Source organism: Rhinopithecus roxellana, chromosome 16, assembly GCF_007565055.1.
Source record: "Rhinopithecus roxellana isolate Shanxi Qingling chromosome 16, ASM756505v1, whole genome shotgun sequence".
In the NCBI taxonomy this organism is placed as follows: domain Eukaryota; kingdom Metazoa; phylum Chordata; class Mammalia; order Primates; family Cercopithecidae; genus Rhinopithecus; species Rhinopithecus roxellana.
Genome location: NC_044564.1, coordinates 9,234,254 through 9,254,383, shown reverse-complemented (window position 1 = coordinate 9,254,383; position 20,130 = coordinate 9,234,254). Strand labels below are relative to the sequence as shown.

General features: G+C 54.4%; 1 protein-coding gene across 4 annotated transcripts in view; it reads left to right on the top strand.

Moving 5' to 3' along the window:
- TRAF2 (TNF receptor associated factor 2) overlaps positions 1–18,523 on the top strand; it is a 45,378-nt gene extending 26,855 nt beyond the window's left edge. For all 4 annotated transcript variants that reach the window (XM_030919697.1, XM_030919698.1, XM_010372691.2 and 1 more), the window contains 6 exons: positions 1,453–1,527; positions 7,343–7,417; positions 10,962–11,243; positions 11,762–11,939; positions 15,115–15,263; positions 17,594–18,523. In XM_030919697.1, the coding sequence (XP_030775557.1) occupies positions 1,453–1,527; positions 7,343–7,417; positions 10,962–11,243; positions 11,762–11,939; positions 15,115–15,263; positions 17,594–17,812 (978 nt within the window). In that variant the 3' untranslated portion in view covers positions 17,813–18,523. The remainder of the gene's footprint in view (positions 1–1,452; positions 1,528–7,342; positions 7,418–10,961; positions 11,244–11,761; positions 11,940–15,114; positions 15,264–17,593) is intronic.
- Positions 18,524–20,130: the final 1,607 nt, after the last annotated feature.

Genomic DNA, 20,130 nt, shown 5'->3' with positions numbered 1-20,130 from the left:
AGGTGGGTGGATCACGAGGTCAGGAGTTTGAGACCAGCCTGGCCAACATGGTAAAACCCTTTCTTTACTAAAAATACAAAAAATTATCCAGGCATGGCCAGGTGCGATGGCTCACGCCTGTGATCCCAGGACTTTGGGAGCCCGAGGCGGGCAGATCACGAGGTCAGGAGATCGAGACCATCCTAGCTAACACAGTGAAACCTTGTCTCTACTAAAAATACAAAAAAAAATTAGCCAGGCATGGTGGTGGGCACTTATAGTCCCAGCTACTTGGGAGGCTGAGGCTGAGGCTGAGGCTGAAGAATGGTGTGAACCTGGGAGGCGGAGCTTGCAGTGAGCCAAGATTGCGCCACTACACTCCAGCCTGGGTGACAGAGCGAGACTCCGTCACAAAAAAAAAATTAGCCAGGCATGGTGGCGAGTGCCTGTAATCCCAACTACTCGGGAGGCTGAGGCAGGAGAATTGCTTGAACCCAGGAGGCAGAGGTTGCAGTGAGCTGAGACTGCGCCACTGCACACTAACCTGGGCAACAGAGTGAGACTCCGTCTCAAAAAAAAAAGAAAAAAAGTTTAAAAATAAAAGCATTTTTGTCTTAGAAAAGTCTAAATGCATCAGGTAGAGAGTGCAGCGGTGGGTATGTGTCCGTCCTCGCCAGGCCTGGGCGTTGCCCACAAGACAGTTGCTCAAGTGTGACTTCGTGTTTACGCGAAGCATTGGTGAGAACACACTTCTGCGGTGCACAGAGCTACAGTCGCTAGCGCCGTGTCTGAGCTGTAGCTGTGACTGTCCACACGGCCTGCAGCCTGTGTCTGCATCCCTGTTGTCTGTCTTTGCTTTGGTGTATTTGGATCACAATCCACACAGGGTTCCTGCCTTTGGTGGAAATGTCTTCAGGTCTCTCCCTGCCTCTGGGGCCCTGGCATCTTTTTTCCTGGGCTCTTGTACTTCAGGAGCCCCACTTTGCTGACCCGTCCCCACTTCCGTGTAAACTATCAGATGGACGGGCCTGACCAGAACACATCTGGGGCGCCAGGCCCTCCGCAGCGGCACATCAGGGTCTATCTTGGAGACGTCCCACACGCAGCCAGCCCAGTCCATCCGCCAGACCCTCCCACCGGCCTCCCCTCCTGGCGGGAGCAGCGTTTCCCTATCTTCACGGGGGCCTTTGTCTCACGTGGCTTCCGACTCTCCTCTGGTGGCTTGGGTCTCCCTCGCATTGCCCTGGAGCTGGCAGAACAAACAAAACGTTAAGATCTCCGAGGCTCCTGGGTGGTGTTGGCAGGATCCTGCCTGGGAGGAGCGCCGTCCTGCGAGGCTCGAGGGTGACCACGTGCTCCTGCAGCCCCTCAGCGCTACCCAGCCCAAGCACTGTGTGCCACCCTCCACCCCCACTTGCCACCCATGCCTGGCATTGGCGTCCACCCTCATGCTCCTGATCGCTTCTTTTGAAGGCGCACCACGAGGTCTGCCCCAAGTTCCCCTTGACTTGTGATGGCTGCGGCAAGAAAAAGATCCCCCGGGAGAAGGTGAGTGTCTTTCATGTCCTCTGAGGACCGCGGGGCGGGGCCCATGTGTTGGCCATGAGGGTCCCGTGGGGTGGGGGGTATGACCTTTGTGCCCAAAGGAACCGCAGTGCAAAGCCCCCGTAATGTTGGGTCATGGATGCGTTCACGGTGGCGGCTGCTCTCCTGAGTGGACTGGGGGCCAGGTGGCTGAGTCCCGAGCCCTCTTTTTCATCCTCCAGTGTACACAGCTGCTTACTTTTGGGCAAGTCACTTCCCAGTTATCCTGAAAATGAAACATTAAAGTTCTCATAGCCCTCCATGTGCTGCTTACAAGAAATGTTGGTACTGACTTCGATGCTGAGTGTTTGCAGCAAGCAGCCGGGGTGGAGACTGGGCACCCTAGTCTGGTCTGCCGCCACAGCAGTGAAATGTTGGTGCCTCGCCTGGCAGAACCTCGTCCCTGGCATCCTTACTCTGTCAGGAAAATGGCTTCTCGCCCAGTTAAGAGTTAACTGCTGCAGATGACACCTTTAGGAAAGGAAGCTGGGAAATAATACACATGGAGACGTTTTCCCAGACTGCCTCCCTTATTGGAGGTGAGGGTAGCTCGTCCAGAGAGGCTGAAGCTCTGGAAGGGGAGGTGGCACCTGCTCCGTGTGTCAGAGGTCGGATGTGGAGGCCTCGCAGGTGGCAGTCCCCATCTGGGCAGCTACAGGAGGGGTCGGGCTGGCCGGGCCCGCCTGCAAGCTCAGCCTGACAGGTGTGTGCTTGTCTTTCTGGTTTGCCTCTGTTTAAATACGGGTCACAGCCCAAGTCCTGAACTTGGAGCTGAAAGCTCCTTTCCCTTCGCCTGGAGACTGAAGCTCACACTCGAAGCTTGATGGGGGGTTTGTCTCGTCGGATCGCCATAGAGGCTGTGGCTGCTGCCATGCCCCCTTCAGAGGCCAGGACGCCTGCCTGGGGCCCATGTCTGCAAGGCTGTGTCTCCTGCTGGTAGGGCCTGGAGGTGCCTCTGAGAGGCGCCCTCTGTGCGTGCCCTGGTCTGCGTCAGCCCTTGTCTGTCCCGAGGGGATTTACGGAGGAGTCAGGAGGTGATTCACGGAGGAGTCAGGAGGTGATTCTTTCCTTGAGACTTTGTTTCCAGAGTGAAAGACAAAGACGGTCGCCCAGGCAGCGCCGTGGTGTCTGGTGGACTTCGTCCCCATCACTGTGAACACGTGGCTTTCTGTGCGCATGGTGCATTTTCATCCCGTCTTTTTTTTTTTTTTTTTGAGACAGAGTCTTGCTGTGTCGCCCAGGCTGGAGTGCAGTGGTGAGATCTCGGCTCACTGCTAGCTCTGCCTCCCGGGTTCACACCATTCTCCTGCCTCAGCCTCCCGAGTAGTTTGGACTATAAATGCCCACCACCACGCCCAGCTAATTTTGTTTTTGTATTTTTAATACAGATGGGGTTTCACCATTTTGGCCAGGATGTTCTCAATCTCCTGACCTTGTGATCCACCCACCTCGGCCTCCCAAACTGCTGGGATTACAGGTGTGAGCCACTGTGCCCGGCCTCTCTTATCTTTTTTTCATGTTGCAAATCTTGGTTCCTAACACTGGTAACATATTTGCTTTATGTTATATGTAGAGTAGGTTTAAAATTAAAAACACCTGCTGAGCGTGGTGGCTCATGCCTGTAATGCCAGCACTTCGGGAGACTGAGGTGGGAGGATCACTTGAGGCCAGTTCGAGACCAGCCCGGCCAACATGGTGAAACTCCGTCTCTACTGAAAATACAAAAATTAGCTGGACATTGTGTTGCACACCTCTAGTCCCAGCTCCTTGGGAGGCTGAGGTGCGAAAATTGCTTGAACCCAGGAGGTGGAGGTTGCAGTGAGCTAAGATCGCACCACTGCACTCCAGCCTGGGTGACAGAAGGCAAAAAAAGAAGGCAAGGCCGGGTGTGGTAGCTCATGCCTGCAATCCCAGCACTTTGGGAGGCCAAGGCCGGTGGATCACCTGAGGTCAGGAGATCAAAACCAGCCTGGCCAACACGGCAAAACCACTTCTCTATTAAAAATACAAAAATTAGCCAGGTGTGGTGGCACAGGCACTCCTGTAATCCCAGCTACTTGGGAAGCTGAAACAGGAGAATCACTTGAACCCGGGAGGCACAGGTTGCTATAAGCCAAGATCGCACCAGTGCACTCCAGCCTGGGACAGAATGAGACTCCATCTCAAAAAAACAATAAACAAAAATCAGCAACGTGACTTCTGGTGATGAGGCCACCTGTTTCTTCACAGCTCTTTTTGTTCTTGGAAGTACATCTTACCAAGACATAGGGTCCACATACCATGTTCTGAGGTCAATTGGAATACATTTTTTCTTTGAGTTTATGTTAGATGTGGTATGTAGTTCATTTGCTTCGGGTTCTTTTAAAATGTGAGGTTTTTTAAAAGATTTGCTTTTGTTCTTTGACGATGTAAACTATTGGCCTGCTGTCTATCAGTCAGAGCTGTGCAGAGGCACCAGAGCTGTCTCCCTTCAGGCTGTGTCTCGTCCTCCCAGCCCCTCCTCTCCATCTTTGCTGGTTTTGCTGGAGCCTCTCTTGGTGACCACGCTCTCACGGCTTGGTTGGGTTCCTCACTGCTGCCTGGGACATGTGCAGGGCTGAGCCAAGCATGGGGCGGTGTGTGTTGGGACCTGGTCCTTTGGAGGCTGGCCTGTGGGGCTCGCTGGACAGAAGTGGGCCTGGGCCTCATGGCCGAACAGCCCAGAAGCCTCGGCGGTCACGGACACCTTTTGTTTGATGAGTTGTTTGCCCCTTCATGATGACGCTGGCAGGAACCACGGGCGGGCGGTGTTTAGCATTTCCTAGGGGCCTGGGGGTTGCCCTCTCGCCTTCACAGGAACCCTAGGGCACCCTTTATCAGATGAGGAAATTGAGGCTTACAGAGGCCAGGCACCCAGCTGGCTTTCAGCTCCATGGATGGCCCAGGTGGGCAGCCTGGGGGGACTTGTCTCTCCTCGTTTCCAGCAGCGCCTTCTCTCACACCTACCCTCCCTGGGGGCTCCCACCCCCATTCCCAGCATGCTGCACACACGCCAGATTCCTGGCCTCTTCTCCTTCAGCTTCCTGTGGTGGAAATTTCTGAGCCTGGACAGAGGAAAGAGAGTGCGTTAGAACTTGGGGCCCTGCTGCAGCTCAAGCTGGGGGGTGTCCAGTGCCAGTTCTGTTTCATTCCTGCCTCCACTTCTTCCCGCAGCCCAGTGTTTCATCCGAAAATACTTCAGTGACAGCACAGGGATCCTTGCTTTATTTTAAGAGAAAATACATTATGGGTTCACACTGGTGTTTGCATTTCAGATTCTTACCCAACTTCCATGTTTCTACAGAAAGTCATGGTTCCTGTTGACATTGCTATACATAAGAACAGTGTCAGTAGCACTGACTGTGATCCATGGCGAATTATATGATGATGAAGTTCTCTTTCTAGTTCTCTTTGCTTTTAGAGTCTGTATTGAGTTTCTGTGTGATAAGTCATTCGAAGCAGCATCTCTGGGCAGGCGGCTGTCTCAGTATGCCACGGAGGCACATTTGTTTCATTTTGCTTTTGAGTTTTAAAGATTGCTCTTAAAAAAGAAAAAAAGGCTGGGCGCGGTGACTCACGCCTGTTATCCCAGCCCTTTGAGAGGCGGAGGTGAGCGGATCACCTGAGCTCAGGAATTTGAGACCAGCCTGACCAAAATGCAGAAACCCCGTCTCTACTAAAAATACCGAATTAGCCGGGTGTGGTGGCGCATGCCTGTCATCCCAGCTACTCGGGAGACTGAAGCAGGAGAATCGCTTGAACCTCGGAGGCGGAGGTTGTGGTGAGCTGAGATCAAGCCACTGCACTCCAGCCTGGGCAACAAGAGCGGAAACTCTGTCCCCGCCCCTCCCCCACCTCCTCCGCAAAAAAAGGGCTGGGCGCAGCGGCTCATGCCTGTAATCCCAGCACTTTGGGAGACCGAGGTGGGAGAATCACCTGAGGTCAGTAATTCGAGACCAGCCTGACCAACATTGTGAAACCCCGTCTCTACTAAAAATACAAAAATTAACCAGGCGTGGTGGCACATGCCTGTAATCCCAGCTACTCGGGAGGCTGAGGCAGGAGAATCGCTTGAACCTGGCAGGCAGAGGTTGCAGTGAGCTGAAATCGTGCCATTATACTCCAGACTGGGCAACAAGAGAGGAACTCCGTCTCAAAAAAAAAAAAAAAAGGTTTTGTAATTTTGTAAAATGGTTACATGGCACTAAAGCGAAAACTGCAAAAAAAAGTGCATTCTGAGACCTCACAGGGAAATATGTCAGGCTCCCCGTGCGCAGCACTGTGCGGTAGTTCAGAAATTTGCATTTCCATAAGCGTTGTGGGAGCACCATTGCCACTATGACGTGTGAGAAACACATCAGTTCTCTGTGTCGCGGGTCCACACCATGGATCCAGCCAACCGTAGACTGGAAATGTTCAGGGAAAAATGCACTGAATATGCATGGATGTTTTTTATTTTTATTTATTTTTTATTTTTTATTTTTTTCAAGATGGAGTCTCGCTCTGTCGCCCAGGCTGGAGTGCAGTGGCGCGATCTTGGCTCACTGCAAGCTCTGCCTCCCAGGTTTACGCCATTCTCCTGCCTCAGCCTCCTGAGTAGCTGGGACTACAGGTGCCCGCCACCTCGCCCAGCTAGTTTTTTTGTATTTTTTAGTAGAGACGGGGTTTCACTGTGTTAGCCAGGATGGTCTCGATCTCCTGACCTCGTGATCCGCCCGTCTCGGCCTCCCAAAGTGCTGGGATTACAGGCTTAAACCACCGCGCCTGGCCGGATGTTTTTTATTGACACAGGGTTCACGTTGTATTGGTCGTGAGTCACTAAGAGCTGATTTAAGGTGTAAGGGAGGGTGTGCTTAGGCTCTGTGCAAACACTCTGCCGTCTTCCATCAGGGATGAGCATCCTTTCTCCCGGCGCTTCTGATGGGCACTTCCCAAGCTGTGGTGTGACCAAGCACATCTGTGCTTCTCTTGCTGTTTATGACTCCTGCCCACTTAATGGTGTTCTTGGTTTTTTGTTTGTTTTGGGGGGAATTGTGCAAGGTTCTTATGTTACTGTTTCTGGAAACTGATTCACAGTTAGGACCGTTTCCCTCCTCCCGGGTATGTGGGAATCCTGTGCTGCGTCTGATGTTTGTGGGTTTGATTTTCTCACACCCAGGGCTGCGACACACCTGCCATGTCACCTGGGCAATGGAGGAGGGACTTGGGTTTCATGTTTTTCCTCGGGCTGTTCCCGCATCCTTAGACTGGTGTCAGATACCACCGTGTTGGGCTCTGTTTCTTCCCTGGTTCGATGCTCGTGTCATATGTGAGTGTCTGTGTGCGCTTGGCCCCTTTCTGGATTTTACGTTTTGCTTCATGTTGTGTCCGTGTCATCCTGCACCACCGCGCACCAGGTGAGCAGTGGGTGTTTGACTCTGGGTTTTGAACCTAGGCCCTGGGGCCTCAGCACTGCATGTCCTGTGGACTGTGATAGAAGGACAGGCGTGCCATGTGACACACAAGCTGGGGTCTCCACAGGTGTCCCGAAACGCTTGCCCATCTCAGTTAGTGGCACAGTGTGCATGTTCACACAGGTGTGTGCACGGGTGTGTGCACATGTTACTTTGGAAATGGGCTGTTGGGTTTCATTCGGTGTGAGAGTGAAGAGGCCAATGGGGCAGGTCATGTAACCCTCTGTGTAAATCACTGTGGTCTGTGTGGAAGTGCTGAAATGCATCAGAACAGAGAAAGGTGGCACTGTGACGCCATTCCCTTGTAGTTTCAGGACCACGTCAAGACTTGTGGCAAGTGTCGGGTCCCTTGTAGATTCCACGCCATCGGCTGCCTCGAGACGGTGAGTCTGGGGGTCTGAGGTTGGGCGTGGTCTTCACTGCCTCCAGCCCAGCGCTTCCTGGGTTCCTTCCGGCTGCTCCTCAGCCTCCTCTGCAGCACTGCCTCCCACCCCGGGCTGTCTGAGTGTCCCCAGCTTGGTCTCTGGGCTGGCAGCCCTGTCCACTCCCATCCTCCTGGTGGCGTCGTAGTGCCTGGCTTTGACTGCCACCTGTCTCTGAGGATGCCCAATGCGTGTGCCCACCTGTTGCCTTGAGCCTCCTTGGGTGTTGAGTGCACATCTCAGATGTACCCAGCCAGCTCGCCACGACCACTTCTTGGCTGCCGTCTCCCTGCCCCCATCTCACACAGAAAAGGGCAGCACTCTAACCCAGCGGCTCTCACCAAGCCCTCCGCCACCAGCAAGCACTCGGGCCCCTCCTCTCGCCTCACACTTCACGTTCAGGCTGACAAGAGATCTCGTCTGCCCTCAAATGGTTCCTGGACACCTGGACCCCCCATCCCCCAGCCGTCACTGCCCTGTCCACGTCGTCCTCATCTATCACTGGGACCCAGGCTCAGGCGCTTATGGGAGCCCCGTTCTTTTCCGCTCTGGCCTGTTCACAATTGGAAATCAATCACAACTCTTCCTCACAGCTTCTCATTCAGAGCGGCCTGCTCCTGTGATCTTTCCCTCCTCTCGGCTATCTCCTCTGCCCTGCTCGCTGGCCTGAGCTTCCTTGGGCATGCCCACTTGTGCCCACCCCAGGCACTTGGACACTGGCACAATGGCCAGGCGCCTGGGTCTCTCCGGGTGGACCCCCCTGCTCCACCCCTGCAGACTCTGCCCCTCTGTCGCCAGCACCTCATGTCTCTGTCTCTTGTCCGTCTTGCCCTGTACAACAGGAGCCCCTTGAGATCAGGACCCTCGAGGAGTACTGGGCCCAGAGGTGGCCCCCAGCTGAGGTGTGTGCCTGATGGCTAGAGAGGGGCAGGCCGTGGGTGCAGACCCTCCCCTGGCCAGCTCGCTGGGCAGGCACCTTCCTTGCTTGGAGACAGGGATGCCTTGACGGTATTTGTACTAGAGTCAGTTGCTGACTTGATTCTGTGTGGCCTTAGGTATTGTGTTTTCTTCCTAATAACGGTGAAAAGGACCGTTTTCTTTGTCTGCGTTGGATAGTCTTCTCCTCTCCGTGTTCTTGTCTGTTTCCCGCTCCGACCTGGCATCTGCCATCTCCAGGAAGCCCGGGTTTCCTGTGCGGGAGGTTGTTTAGAGACCACCTGGGCCTCAGTGGTGCTTGCTGCCACCACTGTGCTCCTTGTTTCTGGGCCTTTTGGTGTTGAGGAATGAGAGCGAACACAGCATGAGTCTGTGGCGACGCTTGCTTCCCGTTTGCACAAAGGGTCTCCCCATGCGGGCACCCACCCCAGGCTCAGCCGGGACCTGCTTTTTCCATGCCGCACACGGCATGGTCCCAGCAGCATCCGTCTCTGAGCAGATGCGAGGCGAGCTCTCGTCCAGCTGTTTGTCTTTTGAGTGCCCTTCTGCTCTCTGGGTGGCTGTGCCTCTAGCTGGGTACACATGTAAGTCCATTTGTTTCTTTTACTGTGATTTTTTTTAAGAGTGTCTTTCTTATTTATTTATTTATTTATTTATTATTATTATTATTATATTTGAGGCTGAGTCTTGCTTTCTCGCCCAGGCTGGAGTGCGGTGGCATGATCTCAGCTCACTGCAGCCTCTGCCTCCTGGGTTCAAACAATTCTTGTGCCTCAGCCTCCCAAGTAGGTAATGAAAGGCCCAAGTAGCTGTGATCACAGCTGTGCACCACCACGCCCAGCTAAGTTTTGTATTTTTAGTAGAGACGAGGTTTCACCATGTTGCCCAGGCTGGTCTCAAACTCCTGACCTCAAGTGATCCTACTGCCTTAGCCTCCTAAAGTGCTGGGATTACAGGCATGACCACGCCTGGCTCATTTTTAAATTTTGTTGCGGAAATTTGAAAATAATTTAATTGCAAAGTCAGGTCTATAAAATGAGGTATGTTTAAGGCGGCCTAATTTCCACCCCTTCACCTTCCCCCTGTGGGTAGCTTTTTATTTTTATTTTATTTTATTTTATTTTAGAGACAGAGTCTCGCTCTGTCACCCAGGCTGGAGTGCAGTGGCGCCATCTCGGCTCACTGTTAACCTCTACCTCCTGGGTTCAAGTATTCTCCTGCCTCAGCCTCCCAGGAAGCTGGGATTAAAAGCACACACCACCAGGCCCAGCTAATTTTTGTATATTTTTAGTAGAGATGGGGTTTTACCATGTTGGCCAGGCTGGTCTCAAACTCCTGACCTCAGGTGATCTGACCACCTCAGCCTCCCAAAGTACTGGGATTACAGGTGTGAGCCACTGCGCCTGGCCTATTTTTATATTTATTTATTTATTTTTGAAACAGAGTTTACTCTGTTGCCCAGGCTGGAAGTGCAGTGGCACCATCTCAGCTCACTGCAGCCTCCCTCTCCTGGGTTCAAGCAGTTCTCCTGACTCAGGCTCCCGAGTAGCTGGGATTACAGACATGTGCCACCATGCCTGGCTAGTTTTTGTATCTTTAGTAGAGACGGGGTTTCACCATGTTGGCCAGGCTTGTCTGGAACTTGTGGGTAGGTTTTTTTTTTTTTTTTTTGAGACAGAGTTTCACTCTTGTTGCCCAGGCTAGAGTGCAATGGCGCCATCTCAGCTCACTGCAACCTCCACCTCCCAGGTTCAAGCAATTCTCCTGCCTCAGCCTCCCGAGTAGCTGGGATTACAGGCGTGCACCACCACGCCTGGCTAATTTTGTATTTTTATTAGAGACAGGGTTTCTCCATGTTGATCAGGTTGGTCTCGAACTCCCAACCTCAGGTGATCCTCCCACCTTGGCCTTCCAAAGTGCTGGGATTATAGGCATGAGCCACCATGCCCGGTCGTGAGTCACTTTTTAAAAAATCGTGTGCTGCTTTTATTTTTCTTTTATTTTCCTTTCTGTCCCTCCCCCTCTCCCTTCCCCTCACCTTCTTCCCTTCGTCCCGTCCCGTCCCTTTTTTCTTTTCTTCCAAACAGGGTTTCACTGTGTCAGCCAGGCAGAGATGCAGTAGTATGATCTCGGCTCACTGCAGCTTCACCCTTCTGGGCTCAAGCGATCCTCCCACCTCAGCCTCCGGAGTAGCTGGAACCACTGGCACACACCACCATGCTCAGCTCATTTAAAAAAAATTTTTGTAGACGTGGGTTTTCGCCATGTTGCCCCAGCTAGTCTCCAACTCCTGGGCCCAAATGATTCTCCCGCTTCGGCCTTCTGAAGTGCTAGAATCACAGTTGCTAGCTACGGTGCCTGGCTGCAACTAAGGTCTCTAGCAAGCTTCATATTCTTTAAACATACCTGACTTTCAGTCTGTCATGCACGAGAAGGATCAGCCATGGCCAGGCCACCCAGGCATCCCTATCTCTGACTCTGGCCTGTCTCCTCAGCTCTGAGGCCCGCGTCCCCGGGTGGGAGCTGAATGGTGGGTGGAGCCAGCAGCCTCCCTGCCCTGTGTCTGCAGGTGGAGGGTGAGAAACAGCAAGAGCACGAGGCACAGTGGCTGCGGGAGCACCTGGCCATGCTCCTGAGCTCGGTGCTGGAGGCAAAGCCTCTCTTGGGAGACCAGAGCCATGCGGGGTCAGAGCTCCTACAGAGGTGCGAGAACCTGGAGAAGAAGACGGCCACTTTTGAGAACATTGTCTGTGTCCTGAACCGGGAGGTGGAGAGGGTGGCCATGACTGCCGAGGCCTGCAGCCGGCAGCACCGGCTGGACCAAGACAAGATTGAAGCCCTGAGTAACAAGGTCTGTGCCTGCTGGGCGGCCAGCCATGAGGAGGACAGTGTAAAGGGGGATAGTGTCTGCACCCCAGCAGGTTCTAGCAGGTCCTGGAGCTTTAGAGCCTGGACAGTGTAGAACTCCATCTGCAAACCCCAGTCCAGCGTGGTTTCTATGGAAGGCTCTGGCCCCCTTCGTTTCTGAGTCCTGTTCTGTGAGGGACCCAAACCCTGGAAGGTCATAGAGACCAGGCCGTGGGCGGGAGCCTCCTCTCTCTGATGGGAGAGCAGAGTCAGCCATGGGGATGTGCAAGGCCTGGTGTGGCTTCTGAGCACGCTTGCTGGCCAGGAGCTTCTGTGTGGACTTGGAGCCCCCCGCTCTTGGCCAGGGTGGGGTTGGGTTCTTTTGTGCAGGGAGTGGACGTGAGAAACACAGAGCCCAGGGGTGCCCAGGACCACTGTCCTGCTGGAGATCGGTGGGTGTGGGAGGCGGGCTCGTGCCCACACCCCTCCAGTAAGAGGGAAGGTGGTCTTGGCGCCCGGCAGGTGCAGCAGCTGGAGAGGAGCATTGGCCTCAAGGATCTGGCGATGGCTGACCTGGAGCAGAAGGTCTTGGAGATGGAGGCATCCACCTACGATGGGGTCTTCATCTGGAAGATCTCAGACTTCGCCAGGAAGCGCCAGGAAGCTGTGGCCGGCCGCACACCCGCCATCTTCTCCCCAGGTATGGTTCTAGGACCCCCACCTCCCTGCGGCTGCTGTTTACATGGCAGCTGGGTCCCCTCACCCCTGTGACCACATGGGACGGCTCCCAAGGGAGGCTGAGATACGACCCCCCAGTGATACCGGGAGCGGCTATGCCTCCCTGAGCAGCGAGTGGGGCAGCTGAATATGGGCTGGCCAGTGGGTGCCGTTGGGTAGGGGTGGGGGGTTGGGCTGGCTGCCCTCCTGCTTTGCCTGCCCTCAGGGTGTGCCCCTCGTCACCCACAGCCTGGTCCTCCAGCACACGGCTCTAAAGCAGACATTACATCAACAGGCTCTCCTGCCTGATCGCAGCTCCCAGGAAGACAGGACGGGTGGGGGTAGCCGTGGGGGTGGGACATGCCTCCCAGGGCCTTGGGGCCGAGCTAGTCTAACCCCTCCCAGGTTCAGTTTCCACACGGAGCTCAGGGAGGGTGTTTCTCACAGTCCCTTTTTTTTCCCCCAACTACGAGTTCTCTTGGGAGGCTGCTCGTGGGGTCTGCCCTGGAGGGTGCTGCTGGAGAGGGGCTGTGTGGTGGCCACCCAGCCACAGGCTCCTGCCAGGACTGTGCTTCCGGGCACTGCAGTACAGAGGCGGCCCCCCTGCTGTCCTTTGAGGCCCTGGCTGACCTCGTGGCGGCCCCAGCCATCATCTCATCCCCGACTCGGACACTCCCTTTGTGGCCTTTGTTGACATGGCTCAGAAAACACCCTCGTGTGGGCTTTATTTTCACACTGACTTGGTGAACCTGGTGATAGAATCTTAGGTTCTAGGATCAAGACTGAGACATTGTAGGCACCTTTCCTGTTTGAACTTAGCCTAGCACTGCTGGCGAAACTCCCTGAGCAGCGGGGGCCATGGCTCCTGTGCTCCGGCAGAAAGAGACCCAAGCGTCATCTAGAGGGGCCGCCATATTCTCTGTGGTGCATCCTGACAAGGCCTTCAGCAGGGACCAGAAACAAAACTCGCACTCTCTTTCTTCTCGGAGTTGAGACTGGAAAAATGACAGATTATTTTGGGGGAAACTTGAGGGAACGGTCTGGGCAGCCTGCAGGGCGTGGCCCTGTTCCTCCAGAGCTGTGAAAGTCAGCACTGCTTTCTGGTGGTGACCTTCCCTCTGCAGCTGCTTGGCTCAGCCGATTGTCTATGCTGGGAGCTCTGTACTAAGTGTGAGGTGAAGGGTCAGCATTGTGGAGGCCCTGCCACAGAGGTGGTACTCGGGCAGGAGGACCTGTTTGTGTGGAACATCTGCTTTAAGCAATGCTGGTGAACACAGTTTGTGTGCGGCACACGTGGAGGACGAGGACAGGGAGGACGGGCCAGGGCGCGCAGTGGAGGACAAGGACGGGGAGGGTTGGTCCTGGTGCTGCCACGGTGGGGTCCCTGTGTTCAAACCTGTGCATGCGGGGCTCTGTCATGTGGCTTGGAAAGCAGCCTCTGCCGCGTTCTGGCTATGGTTCACGTCTGTGTCACGTTGGGTGGGAAGGAGGTGGACTCTGCTTGTTTCGGGGTTCACTCTAGCAAGCTCCTCCTCTGAGGCAGGCTTGGGGCCCACCCTAAGCCCTGGGCCAGTCAGGGGTCCCCTCTGCAGCTCTGCCGAGGCCCCAACCACTGCATTTGGTGGATCTTGCCATGTTGCTCTACTCATCTTTTTTTTTTTTTTTTTTTTTGAGACGGAGTCTCGCTCTGTCGCCCAGGCTGGAGTGCAGTGGCCAGATCTCAGCTCACTGCAAGCTCCGCCTCCCGGGTTCACGCCATTCTCCTGCCTCAGCCTCCCGAGCAGCTGAGACTACAGGTGTTCGCCACCAGGCCCGGCTAATTTTTGTATTTTTAGTAGAGACGGGGTTTTACTGTGTTGGCCAGGATGGTCTCAATCTCCTGACCTTGTGATCCGCCCACCTCAGCCTCCCAAAGTGCTGGGATTACAGGCGTGAGCCACCGCGCCCAGCCCTCTCCTCATCTTCTTAAGTTTTGGGGGTTACATTTGGGATTCTTAAAAATGTTTTTTCTGGGCCGGGCGTGGTGGCTCACGCCTGTAATCCCAGCACTTTGGGAGGCCGAGGTGGGTGGATCACGACGAGGTCAAGAGATGGAGACCATCCTGGCTAACACGGTGAAACCCCGTCTCTACTAAAAATATAAAAAATTTGGCTGGGCGCAGTGGCTCAAGCCTGTAATCCCAGCACTTTGGGAGGCCGAGACGGGCGGATCACAAGGTCAGGAGATCAAGACCATCTGGCTAACACGGTGAAACCCTCCTCCTCCTGTCTCTACTAAGAAATACAAAAAACTAGCCAGGCGAGGTGGCGGGCGCCTGTAGTCCCAGCTACTCGGGAGGCTGAGGCAGGAGAATGGTGTGAACCTGGGAGGCGGAGCTTGCAGTGAGCTGAGATCCAGCCACTGCACTCCAGCCTGGGCGACAAAGCGAGACTCCGTCTCAAAAAAAAAAAAAAAAAAATTAGCTGGGCGTGGTGGCAGGTGCCTATAGTCCCAGCTACTTCGGAGGCTGAGGCAGGAGAATGGCGTAAACCTAGGAGGCGGAGCTTGTAGTGAGCTGAGATTGCGCCACTGCACTCCAGCCTGGGAGACAGAACGAGACTCCGCCTCAAAAAAAAAAAAAAAAAATGCTTTTTCTGGCCAGGCGCGGTGGCTCACACCTGTAATCCCAGCACTTTGGGAGGCCAGCATGCGTGGATCACCTGAGATCAGGAGTTGGAGACCAGCCTGACCAACATGGTGAAATCCCATCTCTGCTAAAAATACAAAAATTAGCCGGGTGTGGTGGCGGGCGCCTATAATCTCAGCTACTCAGAAGGCTGAGGCAGGAGAATCGCTTGATCCCAGGAGGTGGAGGTTGCAGTGAGCCGAGATTGTGCCTCTACACTTAGCCTGGGCAACAGGAGAGAGACTCTGTCTCAAAAAAAAAAAAAAAAACTTTTTCTAATTTTTCTAATTACTACTTTTTTTTTTTTTTTAAACGAAATTGTTTTCATTGGAAACTAACTGCATAGTTTGAGAAAAAACTTTCTTTGCACCCCAGAACCTGAATGTTTCTTTGTGAGTGTTTTTGTCCCTGGGGGAGGGCAGCCGGGCAGGAAGAGCCCTGCCCCACCCTTGCTGAGTGTCAGCTCACCAGGTGTCCCTCCTGCCTCCACAGCCTTCTACACCAGCAGGTACGGCTACAAGATGTGTCTGCGTATCTACCTGAACGGCGACGGCACCGGGCGAGGAACACACCTGTCCCTCTTCTTTGTGGTGATGAAGGGCCCGAATGACGCCCTGCTGCGGTGGCCCTTCAACCAGAAGGTGTGAGGCCGTCCCCACAGGCTTTGCTGAGGGCCGCACCTGAGATTCCCTCTGGGCAGTGCAGCTTCTGTGGTACAGGGTTGTGCAGGACAGGGTGGCTTGGGCTCGCCGGACCAGGTGTCTGCAGCAGGCACGTCGCCCTGTGGTGCTGTGTCACGCGGTGGAGAGCTCTGGCAGTTTCTGTCCTTTCCATGATTTCTGAGCACTGGTCCGTGACACAAGCAACTGACTTCCTGACCTGTCAGATAAATATAAATATGACTAAGAAAAAGCACAAGGCCGGCCGGGCACGGTGGCTCAAGCCTGTAATCCCAGCACTTTGGGAGGCCGAGACGAGCAGAGCACGAGGTCAGGAGATCAAGACCATCCTGGCCAACACAGTGAAACCCCGTCTCTACTAAAAAATACCAAAAAAACTAGCCGGGCGAGGTGGCGGGCACCTGTAGTCCCAGCTACTTGGGAGGCTGAGGCAGGAGAATGGCATAAACCCGGGAGGCGGAGCTTGCAGTGAGCTGAGATCTGGCCACTGCACTCCAGCCTGGGCGACAGAGCGAGACTCCGTCTCAAAAAAAAAAAAAAGAAAAAGCACAAGGCCAAGTGTGGGGGAGTATCCCTGTGATCCCAGCACTTTGGGAGGCTGAGGTGGGAGGATTGCTTGAACCCAGGAGTTTGAGATCAGCCTAGGCAACATAGTGAGACCCCATCTCTACAAAAAAAATAGAAAAATTAGCCGTGCATGGTGGTATACACCTGTATTCCCAGCTATTTGGAGGCTGAGGCAGGAGGATTGCTTGAGCCCAGTAGGTTGAGGCTGCAGTGAGCCAAGATCACGCCACTGCACTGCAGCTTGTGTAACAGAGCGAGACCAGGCTCTAAAAAATAAATGAACAGGCCGGGCGCGGTGGCTCAAGCCTGTAATCCCAGCACTTTGGGAGGCCGAGACGGGCGGATCACGAGGTCAGGAGATCGAGACCATCCTGGCTAACACGGTGAAACCTCGTCTCTACTAAAAAATACAAAAAACTAGCCGGGCGAGGTGGCGGGCGTCTGTAGTCCCAGCTACTCGGGAGGCTGAGGCAGGAGAATGGCGTAAACCCGGGAGGCGGAGCTTGCAGTGAGCTGAGATCCGGCCACTGCACTCCAGCCCGGGCGACAGAGCGAGACTCCGTCTCAAAAATAAATAAATAAATAAATAAATAAATAAATAAATAAATGAACAAAGGGACAAAGCACAAAATAATGCAAGGTCAGCGGTGCCCAGCTTTAGCCCAGGACTCTAGATGTTGATGGGCATCTGGACCAGTAGTGTGAAAACCCTGCCCTGGAGAGACTGTGCAGAGGAAGGAACATGGCTTCAGAGCCCTCTTCATCGGAGGTGTCATTTATTTATTTATTTATTTTTAAGACGGCGCTTGCTCTGTCGCCCAGGCTGGAGTGCAGTGGTATGATCTCAGCTTACTGCAACCTCTGCCTCCCGGGTTCAAGCGATTTTCCTGCCTCAGCCTCCTGAGTAACTGGGACTACAGGTGCCCACCACCATGCCAAGCTAATTTTTGTATTTTTCGTAGAGACGAGGGTTTCGCCATGTTGTCATGCTGGTCTCGAACTCCTGACCTCATGATCCGCCCGCCTTGGCCTCCCAAAGTGCTGGGATTGTAGGTGTGAGCCACTGCCCCGGCCTATTTTGAAAATCAGAATCTATTTTTGGTTACAGAACTGAAGATCCAGAGACTAGGCTGGAATGAGAAGGTCCCTTCCTTTTGCCACACTTGGCCCAGGCTTGCTACTTCCCCCACCCCCTATAGCTATGGAGCAGGCAGATCAGAGCTGGGCGGGGTGAGGGGTGTGGAGGGCCCATGGGCCCTCGTCTGTCCCGGGGCATCCGGGTTCACAGCCTGACAGAGGCTCAGGTTCTCCCTGGAAAGTGCTCCTCGTGGGTGGGCAGTGGCTGCTTCCTGATCTCTTTGGCAAGAAAATGTCTTTGCCAGATATATTATTTTTTGTATTTTCCTCATAATAATTCAAGTTCAGGAGTGATAAGCTTTAGCCTAGGACTCCAGATGTCAGTGGACAGGAAAGGCCAGAATGGACACAGGTTCCCCAGAGAGAAGCAGAATGCCAGGGGCTGGGGAGGGCTGGGGAGCCTGGACGCTGCGGCAGGAGCAAGGCCGCCCACCATGTGGTCTCAGCTGGGCCTCAGCCTCTGGCCTGGGTCCTGGGAATGGCGCCTGTGGCTTCCTGCTAGTGGCCCTGCAGGTGTCCAGACCCTCGGGAGCCAGAGCGAGGTGGCCCACAGACCTGTGGCCCCTCCCTGGGGCTCTCTCCTCCAGGTGACCTTAATGCTGCTCGACCAGAATAATCGGGAGCACGTGATTGATGCCTTCAGGCCCGACGTGACCTCGTCCTCTTTTCAGAGGCCAGTCAATGACATGAACATCGCAAGCGGCTGCCCCCTCTTCTGCCCTGTCTCCAAGATGGAGGCCAAGAATTCCTACGTGCGGGACGATGCCATCTTCATCAAGGCCATTGTGGACCTGACAGGGCTCTAACTGCCCCCCACTGATGTCTGGGGGTTGGGGGCAGCCAGGCACAGCCGGCTCACTGAGGGGCCACCACACTGGGCCAGGGCCTCACTGTACAAGTGGGCAGGGGCCGTGCTTGGGCGCTTGGGAGGGTGTTGGCCTGCAGCCAAGTTCACTGTAATGGGGGAAGGAGCCACCAGCCAGTCCTCAGATTTCAGAGACTGTGTGGAGGGGCCTGGGAGACGGGCTTAGCCCAGGGCTGTGGTGGGATTGGCTGAGGGTTTTCAGGTGCTTCCCAGCACAAGCTGCCCTTGCTGTCCTGTGCAGTGAAGGGAGAGGCCCTGGGTGGGACACTCAGTGTGGGAGCACATCCCAGCAGTGCCCATGTAGCAGGAGCGCAGTGGATGACCTTGTGTCCCTCGGGCATGACAGAAAGGAGGAGGGCTGCTCCAGGAGAAGGGCCTCCTGCCGGCCAGAGCGAGGAGGGCCGAGCAGCTTGGTTCTCCCCTCTGGCCCCTGGAGAGAAGGGAGTGTTCTTAGACCCCTAGGTGCTTGTCTGCACAGAGCTCTGGTCTGTGCTACCTTGGCCAGGCTGGCTGTGGGAGAGGGTCTGGTCCCACGCTGCCTCTGCTCAGACCACTGTGTGGGGGGTGCGCACAGCACAGCCTGCGGGTGAAATGTAAGAGCTCGCCATCCAGCTCACAAGACAGTTATTAAACCATTCACATCTCTGTGGTCAGTGGCATCCATTTGATTCCAGGTTGCCTGCGGCTTCCATCCTTGGCAGTGGTGATCCTCTGCGGGTCCTCCTGGCCTCCTCTCCTCTCACAGACCCCTCCCCACAGGGTGCCTGGCCCCTGCCTGCTTCTCTAGCTAGCCAAGCTGTTCTCTCTGTTCCTTACCTTCTGTAAGCTCTCTCTTCTGGAGCCTTGGTGAAGCCCAGTGTTCCCTCTTCTGGAATGTTCTTCCCTGTCCAGCTCCTCTCCTGGGCCTCCCCAGGGATTCCTGTGAGAGCAGGATGAGGATGAGCCAGCCCTGGTCCTGCCTCTTTGTGTACAGGCTCCACCGAGCATCCTGGCTGCACCGAGCATCCTGGCTGTACCAGGGGGCCTGGCTGCATTGGGCATCCTGGCTGCACCGGGGGGCCTGGCTGCACTGCCCCTGTGGTGTGTTCTTGGGACAGCACAGGCAGATGTAGGCACAGCTTCGCACTCAGTATCAGGGCAACTGTGCTGGGACCTATTGGGCATCTGTATCGGGGTCCAGGATAAAGTGTTGTCATCTCTTGACATCTTCATGCACTGCTGTAGTTTGAGAAGTTAAGACCATAGAAAAATACAGAAAATAACTCAGGTACAGAACTGACCGACAGGCATTGTCTGTGTTCTGTGAGTGTGTACTGGGCCTAAAAAGCGGGCGTCACAGAGCCTTGCTGTTCCCTTTCCCAGCCTCACCTCAGCTCCCCAGGCCACGTGGCAGGAATTGTGGCGTTTCAGTTCTCCTTGCGCTTTGGAATTTTGCATCTGTATGTTTCTGTATTCACAAATAAGAGTATTGCATTGAAAATGCAGAAACCATCCACTGGGACAGCTGCAGGTAGCTGGGCCGTTTACTCAGCCTGACTACTTTTAATGCCTGTTGTGCTGGGCACTCTGCATGGTGGACTATGACTGCTGTGTGTGAGTTCCCCAGAGAGCACCTCCGAGTCTCTTCCCGTGTCTTCAGGGTTTGGTGACTGGAGATAGCCAGACCTGCTCTCTTGGGTCTCCTGTCAACCTGGAAGGAGGGTTGGTGGTTTCTAAGCCTTCCCTTTTCAGCAGTTGCCAGCTTGCTTTGCAGAGGGGCTGCATCTAGTCCTTCCACCAACACCAGGAGAGGGTTCCCATCGCTCCCATCCCTGCCCACGCTTCGTGTTGTTGGAATTGAGAAGATGCTGCAGCCTGCTGTGTTTGAAGTGGCATTGCTGTCACATGCATTTCTCTGGTGACTCGGCGGAGTCGGGCATCTTTACCACGCTTACCTTTCCGTTGGATTATCTCCCGTGTGAAGCGTGTGTTGATGTCTTTCTCCTTTTTCTTCTGGTTGTTGGTCTGGGTCTTATTCTACTGGTTGGTAGGAGTTCCTGATATTCCTGATTACAGATTCTCAGTTGTCTTTGAACTGTTTCTGTTCCTGATGTGCAGAAGCTTAAACCCTACACATGATCAGTTGATCTTATCCTTTGTGAATGGTCCTATTTCCAACTGACTCAGAACATCCGGACCTTCCCTGAGGCTGAAAACCACTGTCATGTTTTCTTCTAATGATTCTGAAGTTTTGCCTTTAACATACTGGGCTTCTCTATT